Raw genomic sequence first — 20162 nt, forward strand, 5'->3', positions numbered from 1 at the left:
CTTATAATTTCTTTATCATATTCACAACTTTCTCCTAGAAATATGTACATGTAGCAATAACAAAAAAGAGCAAATGTTGCCATTTTTTAAAAGTGAAAAAAACTCACCTTCTCATCCTTGAGAACGCTGACTCTGGCCGAGATCTCCTGAAGTTTCTTGTCCAGGTCATAGAGTTGGTCCAACTTCTCCTGCAAAGGAACAAAACGAAAAACACAATGACACTGGAGTCTCCTGACCATGACTGTACTTTCCAGTTCAAATTTTGAGGATTTCCGATGGCTCAGTGGTAGTTAGCAAGTTGATGCGCTAGTGCTCTTTGGTACACAACTAAGTTAGGTAGTCAACTACATGCACTTGCTACCTATAGAGTCAATTTTGTGATTATAATTTTTTATTGATTTAGTTTATCATCCCTATGAACATCTTGCTTCTTTGTTATCATCCTCATCACCATTATCACTTTTTTTTTAGGTTGACAATATATTTTAAAGCTCGTCTACACTAACTTTTTGCCAGGGGGATTAGACTTCCCTGCAGGGTTACTGACAGGTGGTTATCTCATCAAATCAGCTCTCAATTAACATAAGAAAAAGAGGATCATGGGGGACCAACAGACACCGATTAGGCATTGTTTGCAAATACAAGTAGCTATAAGTAGTGTAGTGGGGCTTTAACTGGATCAAGCATTTCTTATCCAACATTTGTCACATACCTGGAGTTCTACATCTTCTGCTGTCTCTAACTGTCTCAGCTCTTCCTCCAGATCGTGCACAAGTTTCTCTTCCTCCATACGTCTTGAGAACTCAATAAGCTTCTTGGGAGGAGAGTAGGGAAGGCCCTTCTGGACTTTATCCTGTTAGAGGAGAGAATATCCATAAGTTGTCAATCTTTAATTGAATTGGCAAAATTTGAATAGCCCATCTAAAGTCACATGAGAAAACCATGAAATCTCTTTGATATTATTGTTAGTTTCATCAATATCATCTCAGTAATCTGCAATCATTAACATCAACAACATCATCATCATCATCATCATCATCATCACCGTCAACATCACCACCACCACCACCACCCCCACCACCACCACCACCACCACCACCACCACCACCACCACCACCACCACCACCACCACCACCACCACCACCACCACCACCACCACCACCACCACCATCATCACCACCACCACCACCACCACCACCACCACCACCACCACCACCACCACCACCACCACCACCATCCCAACCATCCACTTACCCCATAGAACTCTTGAGCAATCATGTGGTTATCCCCGCCATACAGACTACCCATCCTGACCAGGTTGTCCACCAGGTTGATGAGAGGGGCGCTAATGTCCAGCTCCCTGGTGATGTCTTCTCTCTCCGTCAAGATCTCCTGGTAGAACTCTCTGTCATCCTCGTTCAGGTCTGGGGAGCTACGCCGAAGAGACTCGCTGCTCCTATCGTACGATAATGAGAATAATACAGATGAAGTCAGTAACAATGACAATGTTGATGATAATACAAAACCTGTCTGTAAAGACCACCCAAGGGAGATAAGGAAAGAAGTCTTTATAGGTAGGTGGGCTTTATGAACAGGTTCCTTTAGTACATGTTTCAATGAAAAAACATTTTCAAGGGAATCACAAATTTGGTCTTTGTAGACAGGTTGTCTTTGTAGACAGGGGTCACTAAAGAAGGTTTGACTGTATCAGCATACCTCAATACATTGGTGATTTAATCACCTCGGTCTAAATCTAGCTTGATTAGTACAGGAACTGTTTGGGTCGCTGAGTGTTACCTTGGTCTATTAAGTCTAGCTGGATTTGTACTGGAACTGTCTGGGTTATTAAGTCTAACCTTGGTCCAAGTCTACCTGGAATAGTACTGGAACTGTTCTGGTTGTCAAGTCTTACCTTGGTCTAAGCTGGATTAGAACTGGAACTGTTTGTGTTGTTGAGTCTTATCTTGGTCTAAGTCTAGCTGGATTAGTCTTGGAACTGTTTGGGTCCCTAATAAACACCTACATCTACATAGGTCTTATTCTAGCTATACTGCCATGTGACAAGTATGCGTCTTTAGGTACGATAAGGGTCCATTTTAGATGTGGAGGAACACATGCTCAATTTCTGATATGGTTATGTTACCTTGGTTTAAGTCTAGCAGAGTTAGCATGGGAAGTGTTGAGGTCCCCGGGTCTTACCTTGGTTTAAGTCTAGCAGAGTTAGCACGGGAACTGTTGGGGTCCTTGAGCAGGGTTAGTTCATTGTCTATCATGGATAGCCATGACAAAAGGTTGGCCTTGTCACGTCTAAGCTGGATCAGGAACAGGACCAACTCCTCATGCTAAAAAAAAAAGAATGACGAAAAAAAAAATTAATCGAGAGAAAAATATGGGAGCAGCAAATCTGATTGACAAATAATAATTATATTGATTAATTAAAAACTTTTATAGTTAAAAACTTATTATTTAATAGATGTAAATACATTGCGGTTGTATTACAAGTGTTTGTAAAAAGGTACCAGCTGGAATACTGCCCATAGGAGTGGAGAATGGGTACTGTGATGTGCAGAATTGTAATGGAAACCAAAGACTGGGGTAATAATACTGCCAGTGCTATGATCAGTCACGTTGTAACTGGTAAGGCGCTATGTAAGAAACAATTGTATTATTTCTTTGTCTCTCTTTTTGGTGTTAGTTTTTGCATTTGTGTAGGATCATCTATAAGTTTCTGTAACTTTTTGATGATCTAACCACTTTTTGATTTTATTTCAATAGTGTATTTTCCATTTTATTGTCTTATCCATATTTGTAAGAAATATCGTCTTGTACTCTTTTACTTTGCATGTTTTTATGAAAGTGGCGAATAAATCATTACCTTTGATCATGGTTGTACTTCAAATTTATCTTTAAACATTAACAAAGTGAGATTCACTTACCGATTTTCCAACGAGATCCCCAGCTGCTATGCTGAGCCTCAACCTGATGCCAGTTGAAAGGTCAACAAATTGTTGGGTCTTCTGCTGCCACATGCGGTATCTGCCCGTCTTAGGAGCAGCAGCCTGGTTTTTGTTTTATGTTGGTATTTTGAGAGGGCGTGGGGTGATTGAAAGAAGAACAAGAAAGAAGTGAATCTTCAAACATGTAAGAGGTTTCTTTTTTCCCATTATCCTCAAGCGAGGTTTTTATTTTCATAATTTTAATACATATTTACATTAATAACTCAATGGAAGAGTGAAACATAACATAATAAAATACACAATACACAATACAATAAAAATTAGAGTATATATTCAACAATTCTTCCAGCTTAGTATTGTTTTCTTTGCTAACACATTCATATCTTAAAAATAATCTTGGCAACAACTTGAATTAAAAAAACAAAGTTTGTGGGTAATAAACAGAACCCTTAACAACCTTCTTAACGTAACATTTATAAACTGCATATTGTGCATAATTTAAAATAATATTCAGGAGAGAATATTTCTTGTTACCAATGTCCTTACCTACAACTACAATGTAAGAGATTATATTCATAATATGATGATCAAATCATTTTTAAAGGGAACCAAAGAACAAAATATATCTTTACGGAACTAACATCAAACAAAATAAATAAGAAATTTAATCAGCATGTGTCATATCACCAGCACTTCCTTATTGATTGTAATTTAAGTACCTTATAAAATTTCATCACAGCCAAAGGGCGACACAAAAACATATAGAATCAGAAAACTTGAATTAAGTGTAAACATAAAGGGATTTGGTGTACTTCTTTTGTTATTGAAGTATGAAATAAAAGGATATCTTACCTGTCTAGCACCTAATGGCTGCAATGGCGCAACCTCGTCATCTTTCTCCAGCTCCTGTCGCTTGAGAGTATCATTCCTATTGAGACTCGTGGAAGAGGTGGAGTATGCACGTCTCGTTGGGGCGGCATCTACTGAATCGCGATCTACGTACGCCAACGACAAAACAAAAATATTGAAGCCATTACCGTAAATCTCTGTGTATAAGATGCACCCTTTTTTTTTTCTTGCTGAAATCGTAGGCAGCAAGCCAGGTCCATGTTCATACTAGCAAGAAAGGACCTTTATTTTACTTTACCTGTGTATAAGACGCACCCCCAACTTTCGATTTTTTTTTCGGTGGAAAAAAGGTACGTCTTATACACAGAGATTTGCGGTACATAGCATTACAAGTGACAAAATATGATGAATAACAGAAGTACTGAATAATCATTGGCATAAGAGAAGCTTACTTGCAAAGAAACACACACACAAAAAAAAAACAGAATCGTCAGAGTCAGGGTATATTTTCTTCATACTGATTTAACTCTCTAAAAAAACTTAACACAAATATGCTTAATATTCTGACGAGATACATCTGGTATGTGGACTAGGGCATTTAGAAATTTCCTTCAACATGTTTTTTAAAATTAATCGTAATGGTTCTTGCACTTTGCGAACCCTGGCCCATAGGTAAACATTTCTTCCTCTTCTCCTTACTTCTCATTTCCTTCTCTTTCTCTATTATTTCTAAGATAATTGTATTTACTATAATGTTGACTTTGTACATACTGTGTATTTCTGATTTTTATGGCCAAATAAATAATAATAATATGATAATAAAAGACATAAGAGAACCTATAGGATTAATAAAACAGCAAAGAGATGCACTAAGCTCATGCAAAAACGTCAGATGATTAGAATTAACACTTCAAAATGAGAAGAAAACAATGACAATGTGAGATTTCATGAAGTAGTTTCTTCATACCCAATCCTCTTTCAGGACTCTGTACAGGGTTAATTCTCTCCATATCTCTCGGCATAGTGCTAGCTCTGGAGGGTGACCTGCTATCATGCTGTGGCGGTGGTCTGCCACGCATTGACTGTGGCCTACCCTGGTTGGGCGGTACCCTGCTGTGCTCCTGCGGTGCCCTGCTCTGTTGAATTGGCATTCTCTCCTGGTGATGTGGTGCACCGCCTTGTGGTGGGTACCCTCGACCTTGACCTTGCCGTGGCCGACCTTGTTCGGGATGGGATGGTGCACGGACGATATCCTGCCTCTGGTGTGGCGGCGCTCGTCCCTGGTGTGGCGGTGCCTGTCCCTGGCGGGGTGGCCCCCTCCCATGACCTGGTGGTGGCATCCTGCCATGCGGTGCCTTACCTGCTTCATGCGGTGCCCTACCATGCTGGGATGGTACCCTCCCATATTGCTGCTGGGGTTGAGGTCCCCTACCTGGCGGTCCTCTATGCTCTGAAGGTGACCGACTATATTCAGACGGAGACCTGCTATATTCAGACGGCGACCTGCTATACTCGGAAGGTGACCGAACATGCCCATGCGGTACCCTTTCATAATCTGACGGCACTCTCCCATGCTGAGGTGGCATTCTACCATGCTGAGGTGGTACCCTGTCATGCATGGGCGGTTCCCTACCCCTTGGTGGTGCACTCTGTTGGTAGGAAGACTCTTCACGCCTGGGAGCAGAGTGAAGTCTCTCGTTGCTAGCCCTGGTCACTGGTACTTCTTCCATTGGTGCCAGGCCTCGCTGGTGACTAGGTTCAGATCTGAAAACAAAGGAGATAAACTGAATTAATTATGAATTTCTTTAGCAGTTTGCTTTCCATTTCACTTTAAAATAAAAAGTTCAGAAACTTGACAAATTCACAAATTCTTGACCCACATCCACAACTGCCATGTTGTTTGAGTTGCGCTTTTCCATGTTTTAGAGAATGTGGTCTCCTGTAAAGTTTTCTTTCTTTTATAACACTGCTTCGACAACTTACCTACAGCACGAAAAATAATTCAGAATGAATTTGAACCAATTTTCCTCAAAATAAAACTCAACGATTCAAAATTCAATATCACTTTGAAGTACCTGTAGGCACATCTTTTAGAGAATGTTTAAAAAAAAAGATCAAACAGTCACCTACCTCTGGCTTGCATTTGACCTTCGACTCTCCGACCTCTTCGGGTTGTTTGACCGCGGCCCATGTGGCCCTTGACCCCAGGACGGGTCAGCATCAGATGCCATGGAAACGTTGATCTCCACCGGCCGGTCCTGAAGAGGAAAGACCCCGTCCATCTCGTCTCTCCCATTCCTGTACCCCGAATGACCGCTGCCAAGGGAGCCTCGGTCATCGTGGTGCCTGGACGGTGGCCTCTGTTGCTGACCGGATCGGGGGTCATCGTTGTAGGAGCTCTGAGAGTCCAGCTGGTTCTGTCGCTTGCGCTCCTTGATCTCGGATATGTCCACGTAGTTGTAGCTTTCGTTAGGGTCTCCTGCTTTTTCTGCAATATAAATCAAAACAATCCATCACATCAGAACCTGTATTATCTAATTCTCCTTGAAAGATTTGTGTGATGGACTGCATTCATCACAGAAATGGGACTGTTATAATCCATGCTTTGAAATGTGGTTGAACAACTGTTTTTCTGATATAAAAATGAACATCATGATGATAAGCATGTAATAATTACCCCAAATTATTGATTTTCTTAAATATGAAATGAATATTTCTAACGCTCTTATTGGCATTGCATGTACATGTATCATCAGAGATCTGACTTTTGCCCTGTTTCATCAAAGATATAGGGTTAGAGTTAGGGATGACATTGGCTTTCTGGTTAGGTTTAGAGTTAGGGTCAGAGTATGGTATAGTGTTGGATGAAAGGTTGAAGTTAAGAATATGTTTGATGTACAAAATTCACTGCGGTGCATTCGTCACTAGAGCACGTGTCGTAGAACGGTCAACTAGGACCACCCTCCTCTTGAGTAAAATAAAAAAGGGAGTTAGGAAGAAAAAAAATGGCATTTAACAACATTCCCCCCCTTTTAGAGTAAGAAAATTGGGAAAAATTGGGGTAAAATTGGGAAAAAACAAGAAAAAAAAAATCCAAATTGGGTAATTATCAGGCCTGCTTCTTACCGTCCACATAACTGTGATCCCTTGACGACGCGCTGTGTAAGCTCGGAGACCTAGGGGGCGACAGATGGCTGTTCTGACCGGAACGTCTCTCCTCCTGGCTGTGTGAGCTATGTGAGCCGGTGTCATGGTTACTACGAGGCTGGGAGCCTTCCCACGATTCCCTGGATGACTGCTGAAGGAGGGACCTGCAAGGATGGAATTGTATGTGAAAGTTTTATGACTAAAAAAAAAGCGATTGCTTTTCACAATGTTATGAATGAACAGGCTTTTTTTCTTTCTTTTTTCTTCTCAAAGTAACGTCTTCTACATAGAATGCACTATTGTGTTTCCTTCAGTTTGTCTTGAAGACAGGCTCATCTTTGGCAAAAGTTTATGATGAAATTTACAGTAGAATTGGACTTAAATGACTAATGTAATAGAAAATATTTTTTGGTAATTGCTAGTATCTTTTCCAATGTGTAATACAAAATAGAAGTGACATAATAAACCACAAAAGTAGCCTTTATTTTGGACATAAATTCTTGGACATGTTTTCACGATACACGTGTGACTTCATAGATAATCCTGTTCAACTTGATGTAGTAGCAAACCTCTCCCTCAACGCCACCTTTAAAAAATGGTTACTAGTAATCACTTATAACATAACATATGTATTGTAGAACATTTCTGGAAAGGCCATCTGTCTACAACGTTTAGTTTTTGTAGAACCTGCCTAGAAAGACCACTTGTCTACAGTGTCTGCAGTATTACAGCTTCCCTTGGGTGGTCTTTAAAGGGATCATTTAACAATGTTAAATCTGAGATGCATGGCCCTCCCTGTTATCGGTGTCTGTGATATGGTGCAATATTAAAGCTCTAACAAAATTGCGCACCAAAATGATCATGAAGTGCCTCAAAAATGTAAAAATCTTTGAGTGACCAGTTTTACCATACTCATTTTTCCCAATAGACTGTAGTGTTATAAAAACGAAAAATGAAATTTCAATTTCCAATCATAAATGTCTTGATAATCAGACAGGCGATCGGCTTGTAAAAGTCTTGGGGTTCCTGACTGACCTAAAGGTTTATAATTATCATTGCAGCATGAGTTGAATCCAGGATTTTGTTTCAGAATCTGAGGCAAAGTTACCCAATCACTTTAAAGAAAAGCTTCACAAACAAAATCAAAATTTTACCTGTCTGGACCATGACCGTTCTTCAAGCTTGTCTCGCCTCCGGGCGAGCTCCCAAACTCAATATCCTCATAGTTGCCCCATCCTCGCTGCTTAGGTGGGCCAGTGGCCCTGTTGGGGGAGTCTTGCCCTGGCTGGGCGGAGCCGTTGGGGTGGTTGCCATTGGTAGGGGCGTCGCCGTTTCGCTGGAGCGACATGGGGCTCCGGACCTGACCACCGCCCCAGTCCATCTCGTCACGGTCGCTAAACAGGACGAGAAAAATAGTTTTGACTGAATAAAAATGGAGCATTTATGGTAGAATGGTAACATGTTCATGCACAAGAAACTCACCTAAACTTTGGGACTGCATTACAGCATGAAATCATTGAATCATGGCAATGAATTCTTGCAATATGAAAAATGTTCTTGCCACAAAAATTGATATTTTAATCACTCATTATGCAGACTTTGCTGTAACCAATATTTAGCAATCAACAAATTTCTGGTTAACCTCGCAAAAGGACTTAACACGACGAGCAAATGAATCTGCACTGCTTAGAATTAAGAGTAAAAAAAAAATCATACGTGTACACACATCAATAGCCCGTATGCATACTCACAAATCTCCACAAAATAAAATTTTAGAGCATGCTCAATCTAATTTTTATTTTAAGCTTCATGTTTCACGATCCAAAGGAGCTGAGGACAAAAACGTGGTCTGAACTCACCCGTAGCCCCTGTCTAGATTGACCTGTGAAGCATCATTCAGAGCATCAATCCATTGATGCATCTGATCATCTGACTCAGCAGCGAAGTAATAGGTCCTCATGTTACTGTGTTCACACTATAAAGAAAGAAACAAAAAAAAACAATATTCAGTATGGACAAAAATGTGTGAACATGTAAGAATCTGTCTACTGTAAAAGTAGAAATATTCGCGGTTCATTTATTTTCGCTAAGTTTGTGCTAAGATTGGCAAGTGCGAATTTTAGAACTCGCAAAAATATAAGCATGACTTCTCATGCATGTTTTGAACGGGCTGAATTGCATGCAATACAAATTTTAAGAACCCACGTAAATGTTTTGGGGTCGCTCAGCGCGAAAAATTAATCACGCGAAAATAACAGCATTTACAGTGAAGAAGAAAGGCAAGAAACTTATCCATGAATATCTACCGGAATTACTGTGTTCATACTAAAAAAAAATTGCACAGAGAAACGTCATTCAGAATGGAAATAAATATGTGAACATGTAAGAACCAGTTTAAAAGAAGAAATGCAAACAAGAAACTAATCCTTGAATAACTACAGAATTCACTGTGTTCAAATGAAAATAATAAATTGCTCAGACAAACGTCATTCAGTAAGGATATATTTGTCAGACTTAACACTCATGGCGCTCCACAACTGTCTCATTCATATGAATTATTATGTATGCACTGCCACATCAAGAAGAAAACTTGCATGTTTATGGGATTATTATATAGTACTTAAATAAATATTGATTGGAAAGAATTTTGATAGTGTAGATGCACACCGAACACATTCCCTGTCGGTGTTACATGTATATTACTGTGGTTGAGTTGTGAACTGGGCACTGTTTCATAAAAACTTGTTATCAATAAATAGTTACCATAACTGTTTTAAGCTACTGAAATCGTGGTATCTGATTGGCTGGGAGCAAATTTGTCATTGAATTTTAGAATGTATTATTGATAAAATGTTTTACGAAACTGTTATCGAAACAGGGCCCTGGTACACCTAATTTACAGTAAATGTATTAATCATGTTTTATCTCTTGGGAACAATATCTTCTCTAAAAACTTAAATGGAATTCTTAACTGTCATACCTTGAAAGCAAATTTCTTGTTGATTTTATCCCTTGGTTCAACCGGTTTGATGATATAGCTGGGTAGCATTACAGTGCCTGCTTGGTTCACCTCATCGGCACCTACAAGAAAAAATGTAAAAATTGCAAGAATCGTCAGTACAGTGTTTAAAATTCATATTAACCTTTAAAATGGTTTCTCTGATTGAATCATGTACTAAAGGGACCTGTCTACAATGACCACTTTTTGTGTTTCCCTTGGGCGGTCACTGTAGACAGCTAGGTTTGACTGTATTTTCATCATTATTTAGAGAAACTATGAATCTCTACTCTCACCTTTGTAATAGAAGAGACAGAAGTCCGACTACAAAGACCACATTTTTGTTTCCCTTGGAAAGGGTTTCTCATTGAAACATATAATGGACCTCTTTACAAAGACCACTTTTTGTGTTTCTCTTGGGCAATCAGTCACTATAGACAGGTTTGACTGTATTTTCATCATTACTTAGAGAAATAGCATTTAAATGGCATTTAATGCTATTTTCTGGTCCCATTTATCTTTTCAATGTTAAACATTCACATTTGATTGTTATATTGATGTTCTTTTTGTTTGGATAATAAAACTTCAAACTCAACTCAAAGATGGGTATATCAGGATTTTTTAAAAAAAATTTAAAAATATGAATCTCTACTCTTACCTTTGTAGTAGAAGAGACAGAAGTCCGATATGACGCACCACCTCTTGCGCCAGACCCCTAGACCGGTACTGTCCTTCTTCTGTAGCCAGCCGTCCTTGGACACCACGGCACCGTCTCGTCGCTTGACCTTGGGTGCCTCGTGCTTGGGGATGGTGCGTTTCTTAAAGGAGGGTTTCCCTGAGAGGGTGGGGCTCTGGGGGGTCTCGGGGTAGTCGGCGTCGGCCGGGGGGCTGTTCTGATCATTAGAGGGGTACCTGTCATAGAAATACAATGAAATTGATAATAGAGGTTACATAATTTCAACCTGGTCGTACGTTCCTTCGTACAAAGTATATCAAGGAGTACATCATCTAAATAGGAAGATCCTTATTTAGCCAACTGATTGCCTCATCATCGAGCCCTCAAAGTCCAGAAGCACCGTGAGGGGATTTGTAGATAGGACAAGCATTAATGACATGATCCATAGTTTGGATCTCTCCACAGGCACAGTTTGGCGATGGATCAGCTAAAATTTTAGCAGGAAAATAACTGGCTTTCTCTCCTTGATAAACATATTTTAAAAATTGGCTAGGCTTTTAAGAGTTATCAATGAAATTGTTCCAGGTTATGAGAACAGCACTAAAAATCAGTGATTTCCCTGATGTCATATTGAGCTCCCAAACTCCTGCTGAGTAACATTCATGTGTAAGATCCGCCTTTCTTGCAGCAGTTTGAAAACTTTTCTTGCAATCTACGCCGTGTAATCACAAGTGAATCAGCGTAAACCTACCATCCAAAAGCTCAAAATGTCATTCAACAGCAGATATATCCAGTTAATAATCCATGAAATGTAAAGTAAAATAACTGAAGGACCACTTGCAAATTTGGCAATGTGCAGCAGTTAAATGAGACACAAACAGATTTTCCTCTACCATCCACGAGGAACAAAGAACGCTTATGAGTTGAAGATGCATCTTATACAATTAAAAAACGATGTACATTTAAGTTTAAGGTTGGGCAACTAGGGTAGAAATATTTGAATGAGGAAGAATTATTACCCCTTTTGCTCTCATTCTGATATGAGAAATGTCTGTATGAATGAAGAAATCTGATTCCCAGCATTGAAGGGCTTAAGAATTAGTAGCATCAAAGGCTTTGTTTACAAAATGGATTAGAAGATGTGAGGTTCGTTTCAAGTCTTGCCATGACAGAGATTTAAGTAAATGGGATTACATCAATAGATAAACATGTAGTTCTTTTAACCATCAACTTTAAATGTTGACAGTTCACTAATATGTAGGACAGGGAGTTACTTACATGTAGGTGATCAGACACTAAGTTAATGTACATGTAAGGTATCAAATCTGCCAGACTTTTTATTCCCAGAATCTTCCTTTACATGATACATTCTGACTTACATTTGTGGTGCATCCGGAGCGTCTGTATCCATCTCTGTTCGTCCAGTTACAGGGTTACTGAATGTGGTTGATTCATCATAGTGACTGGAAAAGAAAAGAAACAAAAAACAAAAAAGCTTGAAAGATACATCGAATGCAACTTGCAATGCAATTTTGTTTCAGGTGAGCAATAAATCAGAAAATTTTTAATTGGTTTCATGGTCAACTCTCTGATCTCTCAAAATCAGTCAGGGTCAGGTTTAAATTGACATTTCCCGCTTCTTTTCCAGCTAAACAATATTATACACAGAGCATTTACATAATATTAGTATTCTAAAAAAAAAATTAAAAAAAAAATTTCAAGTTTCAAAACTTAAAGGGGAAGTCCACCCTGAAATTAAGTTAGTTTTAATAGGAGTAGAAAAATGAGAGAAACAAGTCAGTGAAAGTTTGAGCAAATTCTGATTAAAAATAAGGAAGTTAGGATTTTTGAAGTTGTGATCAATCAAACACAAATTGGCAACTCTATGACGTATCATGCGAGCTCAACTTCCATTTGCTCAGTACTAAAAAAATCTAAAATTTTCATTTTCCCTCAAGAAAAATTTCAACCATACATGCACCCTAAATATAATAATTGCAAATATGTTTCTATACTCCCCCTGCAAGGAACAAATATATATTCCGTCATCAATAACGAAGAAAACATGATTTTATGGAATATTATGCACAAAGCAAATGAAGGAGAGCTTGTATAATAAGTCACAGAGTTGCCAATTTGTATTTGATTGATCACAACTTGAATAATTCATAACTTTCTTATTTTCATTCAGAATTTGCTCAAACTTTCACTCACCTGATTTTCTTATTATTCTGCCTCTATCGAAACAAACTTATTTTGGGGGTGGACTTTCCCTTTAACACAATCAAAGTAGCTCATCTATGAATGTATTTGTTCATAAGGGTACAGTTGGTTTACATAAAGGCAATATAATTATATCTCCATGCCATGTTGGCAAAATAAACATCAATTCATCATTCTCAAAAGCAAATCAAATAACATCTAGGAAACGTGATTAGTCAGTATTCTTTTGAAGTCAAGCTTGTCAATGTTCCCCTATAGAAAAAACAAGTATGTTTGCCAACATTTATCTTTCATAAATTTCCATTTACACAATGCAAACTGAAAGTATGTAATTTGGCACATACTGTACATTTCAGAAATGTGCATGTCGGGGTAGAAGCCTGGTATGTTTCAGTGACACAACAAACTGTGTACATAATTCACATTGTCTGACATAAAAATAACTGCACTGCAAATGTATGCACACAAAACTACAAGGTTTTCATCCTTTTTGTGTACAAAACATCAACGTCGTTCACCATTTGAGCCAAAAAGTGGCTTCAATTGAAAGGAGAAAAGAATGCATTGTGACCAAAACCGCGGTGTGAAGGTCTTTTCTGGGTAGTAAAAACCAAAATTGTGGTAAATAATAGTTCTTTAGTCTTCCTGAGCCTGTGTTACACCTCGCGTTCGAGGCATAAAGTCGAGACAAGTTCGGGTTTCTATTCAGCGTGCATGCGACAGACACGGTCGAGTGAACGTGAAAAGGGAATTAGTGACGATAGGTTGGGTGGTATTGAATCGGAGTGTTGATAGTGAAAGAGAAATGAATGTACATTCTGTACGTGTATATGTTTATAGATGAAGGAATGGCGAGTGACAGATACAATGCAAGTAAAAAGATGGATCAAGATCGATTCTAACCACGTCCTCTGCTAAAAGCCAGAAGTGTTTAATTTGGTGTTACATGAGTAAAGCCTTTCGTGCTCTAAGCAAATGATACAGTACTGGTGGTGAAGCAGGGAGTTATTATGTACATGTAAAGATACATTAAAGCGAGAGGGGGAGAGAGAGAGAGAGAGAGTCAGTCTAGACAAAGAGAAAGAAACGGAGAGAAAGAGAAATAGAAAGAAAGGGAGAATGTAATTAAGAAAAGATAATGTGAAGAGATGGACCAAGAGTAGAGGAAATATAATAAAGAAATACATACGTGTACAACAGACATCTCGGTCTATGAAAGAGAAGGAGAAGGAGAGAGGGGGAGATAGATGTGGAAAGAGATTCATAAAGATCCAGTATGTACTGTACATTGTGGACACAAAGATCTACAAAGGAATGTATGGGGGAGAATAAGAAAAGAAAAAAAGAAGAAAAAAAATTATCTATATCAAAATTGCAGAAATGGGACATTTTAAATGACATTTTCTTACAATAAGAATAATGGGGAGCAGCTTGCAAAGGAATCAAAGTTTTACCATACGGTGTAGTGGTCTATGAAAAAGCTCACAGTAACATTTTAATATTCTCCAAGTTTTCCTCAAAATTTCACTTAATTTTTTATGCGAGGGTGCCAGGATGACCTCTATTTTAATAATACTGAACAAAAATACATTTAGGTCAATTTATCCCCAAAGCCACCTGCAAACTACCAACAAATTTGCAATGATGATGTACCGGTAGCCCCCGCACTTGACATCAGTGAACTTGCTATTTTTTATGCTTGTGAGCTTGACTACTTCACAAAAAGGGTCAAAATGTCAGAAATATTTGTCTCTTCGGAGGGGAAGGTAGTTAGCCCACTTATTCCATAAGGTCTGCTGAATGCATGGGACCTCAAATGAAACTGTATTGTTTGTCAACAAGTTCAAAAGTTCCCCAGTGCACAGAACTCTGATTTTATCAAGTTGAGTATACATGTACAGTATGTAAGAGGCAATTGGGAAAGTTTGATTTTGTACATGCAGACTGGTAGTACATAAAAAAAAAAATGAAGTTGATCTGTTGAACTATCTCTCTGCATCTCTCTTTCTTTTTTGTTCTTTCCTTTATTTTGGAAGGTCTTTATTTCTATCCATCTCTACTATTTTCTCCATCTCTCTACAGCTATCTCTCTCTCTCTCTCTCTCTCCCTCCCTCCCTCCCTCCCTCCCTCCCTCCCACTGATGACTTCCTAACTTGTGTCTTTATACAAAGTTTCTTCACACAATTGTTTTCATCTAGTCTGTATGCCCCTTTCACAGTGATGATTATTTATTCATACAGGTTTCATATACATACCGGTAATTTGCTTTAGTCTGAACAGACCATATCTCCTAAGTCTTAATTGAACAAATGAACATGATAAACCCCACCTTCTATCTGAAATCAACAACTACTTGCCACAGTTGCTAAGAAGAGCTCAATAAGTCAAATGTAATTAAGAGATATCAGTACTTCACATATCACAGAGCTATAATAACTGTTGTATCAGGACCATGATGATGACTCATACAATGTTTTACCAAGGCCTCTTTATATTTCTTGACCTACTTTATATTAAAGTAGGCCTTTATTTAGCTTGATCAAAAAGGAAAGGAGTTATATCATCTTTTATAATAATAATAATAATAATAGTTCAGTTCTTGTATAGCGCATAATACGTTATGAACATCTCTATGCGCTTTCAAAGAGCTTTGAAATTATTACCCTAGCTTTAGCTCCGGCAGCCATTATAAGCACACAGTGCATTTCAAGGAATAATCCTACCAGGTACCCATTTACCTCACCTGGGTTGAGTGTGGCAAATGTAGATCAATGTCTTGCCAAAGGACATTAGTGCCGCCCAATTCCAATAGCAACCTTAATCTTAACCCTGTATTTTTTATGAAATAAAGCCCAGTACCTGTAGTTGCCAGAGTAAAAAGAGTGTTTACATCATTCTGGTTGCAACGATACACAATGTACAGGTAAGATCTAACAAGATTTCTGAATAATGTCAATTGTATCCAGTTATAAATATGAGCACCACATCATCCTGCAAAACAACATTGCTCTGTGATTCTTTCATTTTAATACTTCTCAAATAGCCAAGTTCTGTAAACTTGTTTTGGTCCGGTGGATAAGTCTCCAGACTGTGAACCACAAGGTACGGGTTCAAATCCCTACCAGAGCACTATTAACGTCCTTTGACAAGAATGCATTTGTCACACTCCATCCAGGTGCACTAAATGGGTACCTGGCAGGAATTAATCCCTTACAATGCTCGAGTGCTGTAAAGGCAGCGGTGCTAAAGCCAGGGTAATAATAATGGAGCACCAGAAGTGGCAATGTGCCAGACATGAGCACTATACAAGACTCTACTTTTATTAGTATTATCATTGTTATCATCATTCTCATTATTCTCATTATCCTCATTATTTCTATCAACCCTACGATTTAGTACCCAATAACAATAGCTTATAGAATGCCACAATCTCTCCTCACAGCCAAAAGGACGTTCACTCATAACATTAGAATGTGTAACACAGGATTAACACCCTTCTCGCGCTCAACAGACAACATGCCACAGGCATCAACATTTTTTAGTATCAATGACAGAAAATTTCCTCCTATTTCCTCCAACTTCTATTTGATTTTGTTCTTTGATGTGCACTGTAAAAAAAAATTCTATTATTGTATTACCTTGAAAGACACCATTCAATTCCCTTTTTTGACGCATTTCATGGAGGATGGCTATTGTGCCTTTCTGATTGTAACCTTGGAGTTCTAAAGCAAAGCAAAACATTTCAGAATGATTTCAAATATGTAATCATGTCCCAACAATACCTGATGGCCTGAGGCTATCAAAGGCACACTCCAACATTGAATAAAGATGAAAAGTTGCCTGAATTGGGAAAGCAGATTTATGGCTGCCTTTTATATACTTGTGTTCAAATAACAGTTTTGATCAGTTCAAATGACTGGTCGCAGTCTCAAATTCATTCTAGTTTCCTTACAAATTTCATATACCAGGTAACTATAACTTGTACATGTATATGTACATGTAGGTCAAAGTTTGAAAGTTGCTACAGTATGGTAAATCATACAGGCCAAACTACATGTGTACGGGTATAGACCTGTATGACCAGGACAAGGAGTTATTTGATAAGTAATCTTTGAAAACTTGAGTACAAATCAACTGATTTCCACCAATCAATTACAAGGGCCACTTCCTAAAATAAAGAGAAAAGAAAAATGCTCATTCTTATTTCTCATTGCTTTAATAATGTACAAGTACCACAGTCTACAACTTTGAATCACAACAATCTGGAGCCTTTTTTCTTCTTTTGGGGGGGTAAAGTTATTGTCACCAAACAAAAAGACCTGTTCATACAAAAGGAGAAAGAAAGACCTTCATTGCTGTACATTAATGTTTTTTTCAGTGATATCTGATGACAAGATGTACATGTATGCACAAACTACATTGTAACATGAACAGTGCATGCCACATTACGGAGCAAATTTGCACAGCCAACTCTCATATCAACGGAAAACATGGCTAAGATACAACTGTAGAGTGATTGTGTTTATAAGGGATTATATGAAAAGGGTAATATTTACAGAGATTATTTGCTCCAGGCAATAAAACTCAGCCCTGATTCTTGTAAAAGGGAGTGTTTACATTTGTAGAGGAGTGACGATGTAAACAGGGTACAAATTCATACATGTAGGTTTTAGAATGATCAAAATGCCAAGAGTTGACTAAATCTTACTGAAAATCACACATAAATGGGTTTATGGGACTACACACACATTTAGCATAGTGATCGATCAAAACTTTACAGCTATTTCTCATATTTCAAACATTTTGGCATTTGAAGAGTAATCCTTTTCAGGGGGCATCCATAAAAAGAGAATATTTACTGAGATTATTTTGTCTGAGGCAATAAACCTCAGCTCCTCTTGTAGTAAAAGGGCATGTTTACATTCATAGAGATCAAGACAGTCCTGATGTAAACAGGGTACATTTGTAGCTTATCGTTTTCAAATCCTGGATTGATTTGTTTGCAGAAACCCTTGTGGATACAGGAGTATTTGAAGTTTCTAAAACAAGGTATATAGTTGTGATGCATTCAAGGGATACATGACTCCAACTTAAAAATACCTCAATCGACTCTACAATCCACATTGACTCTAAACTGACTGATTTTTTTTTTTACCATTCAGGGTAATGTAATTTGAGGTTTGGTGTTGGTGTCTTTGGTGTGGCAGAGGTATCAAGCAGGAATCAAAACTTGGTCCAAATGAAGTCCAAAATTCTTAACTTTCTTATTAGTTATCCTATTTAGCTCAATTTTTGTTTGATTGGTTTGTCTGATTTTTCTGCTTCTATTGAAAGTAAGTTATTTTTGGAGTGGACTTGTACTTTAAGTTCAGAGATTTTAATCAATATTTGTTACCGGGGTTACTCCTTTACAAGAGAGATAAATACCAATAATCTGAATGAATTTGAAGAATTTTTATTGAGAAGAAGGAATACTCTGATAGCCCTGAATTCAGTTTTTAAAACAGAGAATGCTCTGAAAACCTTGAATTTGATTATGAAAACAAAAAATAATGTTGACAAACTTGACACTAGGTTACATGTAGGGATGGAACATGCTATTCACCTCATACCCTTGAACCCCTGCAAGACTGGTAAATGTGCATAGCTCAAAGTTAAAGAAATACACATTGATCACAATGCTGTGACCTAATTGTGTTCAGACACCATTCCCAATTTTATGAGTACCCAGAAATACTGCCCCACAAGGAACTAGTGCATGTTTCATATAAAGAAATATCAAATATCAAGTTCAATCAATGGATTCAAAAAAAGACACAATAAAGAAATACAATTTTAAAGATTTTCGATATATCCAATTTTTCATTTTTCCAATTTTGCGACAGCTCTTCTTTCAGCTTTCCAAAGCCTGAGGGTTATATAACGTTAATTACAGTACCTTGTTTATAGAAGAGTTACATGTACATGTACAACAACCCATGATCTAAAATTTGAATGCCATTTTGTCTCAAATACTTGTTCCTATTTTCACGGAGTGACGGTAGTGAGGAAAATCCGCACACAAATTGTATGCGATTTCCATTCACTACAGTGACGGTATATAGATTTATAGAACACAAATTTGTTTTGTTTTGTAGCTGAGGACCCTGCCTCTTAATAAAGTCAAATCTGTTGCAAAAGATACTTTACATTACAGATGGATTATGCACAAAAAAATCATTTAAGTTTAAATATCAAGTTTTGCAGAGTTTGGTCCAAAAAATTATTTGACTAAGGAATTATTCAACTTGTGTGATTTCAAATTATGCAGAGAAAATTGTAATAAGAATTCAAATGTCAATTTTTTGTTTGTTTAATTGTTTTCAAACGTCAGACACACCTACATGTACATGTACATTGAATGTTGCATCTCTTTCTAAACGGGGCATCCATCTGAGGTTTAGAATTAAATACCCGGTGAGGTACATGTGTATGTCGTAATAAAAAGAGGAGGCTAACATCTTGGGAGGGACAGTATTTCCATGACTCCATCTTCTGGGCTGACAAGCGGAAATGTGGCATGAAATATACAGACAGTCGTCCATCAAATTTTATACGGTAATGAGATGGCAGCTACATGTAGACCCCAGACCATCCTAACATCATAGCATGCGCACAGCATGGTATGAGAGCAAGGGCCAATGATCTTCTTCAAGTTTAAAGGGGAAGTCCACCCTGATAGCTTGCAAGACAGGTCACAGAGTTGCCAATTTGTGTTTGGTTGATCGCAACTTCAAAAATTCATAACTTTCTATAAATCTATAATTGGAATTTGCTAAAACTTTCATTGACCTGTTACTCTCATTTTTCTACTTCTGTTGAAACCAAATGCATATCAGGGTGGACCTCTCCTTTAAAGGTACAATTAACAACTAAATTATTCATACCCCTTGTAAATTTGATGATTTTTGTGTTTGTCGTAACTCAAGGATGAAAGGTGGACCTTCGTTGAATACATACCAGTATGTAGATGTTACCTTTAATATGTCACATTCTCAAGAAACATAAATCGACACAAAGTCCATTTTTCACATACTGAACAAATTACAAAACTGATGATAAGGGTATGAATAATTTAGTTGTTAACTGTACATGTACAGTGTATGTACATGTACAGTACATGTATGTAGTATGTACACGTAAATGTAGCATGTAAGTTTTTGGGTGTTGTACAAAAATACTTCTGAAGCTTCTAAAGCGAAAATTTGGACTCTCTGAAGCTCAAATGAGCTTTTACACAGATGTTTTCAGAAATGATAGGAATAAAATATG

At 37.9% G+C, this 20162-nt stretch overlaps 1 protein-coding gene across 1 annotated transcript in view; it reads right to left on the reverse strand.

The window, feature by feature from the left end:
* LOC593558 overlaps nt 1-20162 on the reverse strand; it is a 57078-nt gene that overhangs the window by 26073 nt on the left and 10843 nt on the right. Inside the window, exons 4-19 of the mRNA XM_030988857.1 lie at nt 12007-12090; nt 10610-10863; nt 10536-10546; nt 10248-10275; nt 9934-10034; nt 8813-8928; nt 8108-8347; nt 6933-7117; nt 5937-6294; nt 4774-5570; nt 3810-3952; nt 2937-3059; nt 2200-2342; nt 1255-1456; nt 713-853; nt 108-188 (exon numbers count right to left, since the gene is read on the reverse strand). Of these exons, the coding sequence (XP_030844717.1) occupies nt 108-188; nt 713-853; nt 1255-1456; nt 2200-2342; nt 2937-3059; nt 3810-3952; nt 4774-5570; nt 5937-6294; nt 6933-7117; nt 8108-8347; nt 8813-8928; nt 9934-10034; nt 10248-10275; nt 10536-10546; nt 10610-10863; nt 12007-12090 (3007 nt within the window). The remainder of the gene's footprint in view (nt 1-107; nt 189-712; nt 854-1254; nt 1457-2199; nt 2343-2936; nt 3060-3809; nt 3953-4773; nt 5571-5936; nt 6295-6932; nt 7118-8107; nt 8348-8812; nt 8929-9933; nt 10035-10247; nt 10276-10535; nt 10547-10609; nt 10864-12006; nt 12091-20162) is intronic.

Source organism: Strongylocentrotus purpuratus, unplaced genomic scaffold (genome assembly GCF_000002235.5).
Source record: "Strongylocentrotus purpuratus isolate Spur 01 unplaced genomic scaffold, Spur_5.0 spur5_scaffold_18, whole genome shotgun sequence".
NCBI classification, from domain to species: Eukaryota; Metazoa; Echinodermata; class Echinoidea; order Camarodonta; family Strongylocentrotidae; genus Strongylocentrotus; species Strongylocentrotus purpuratus.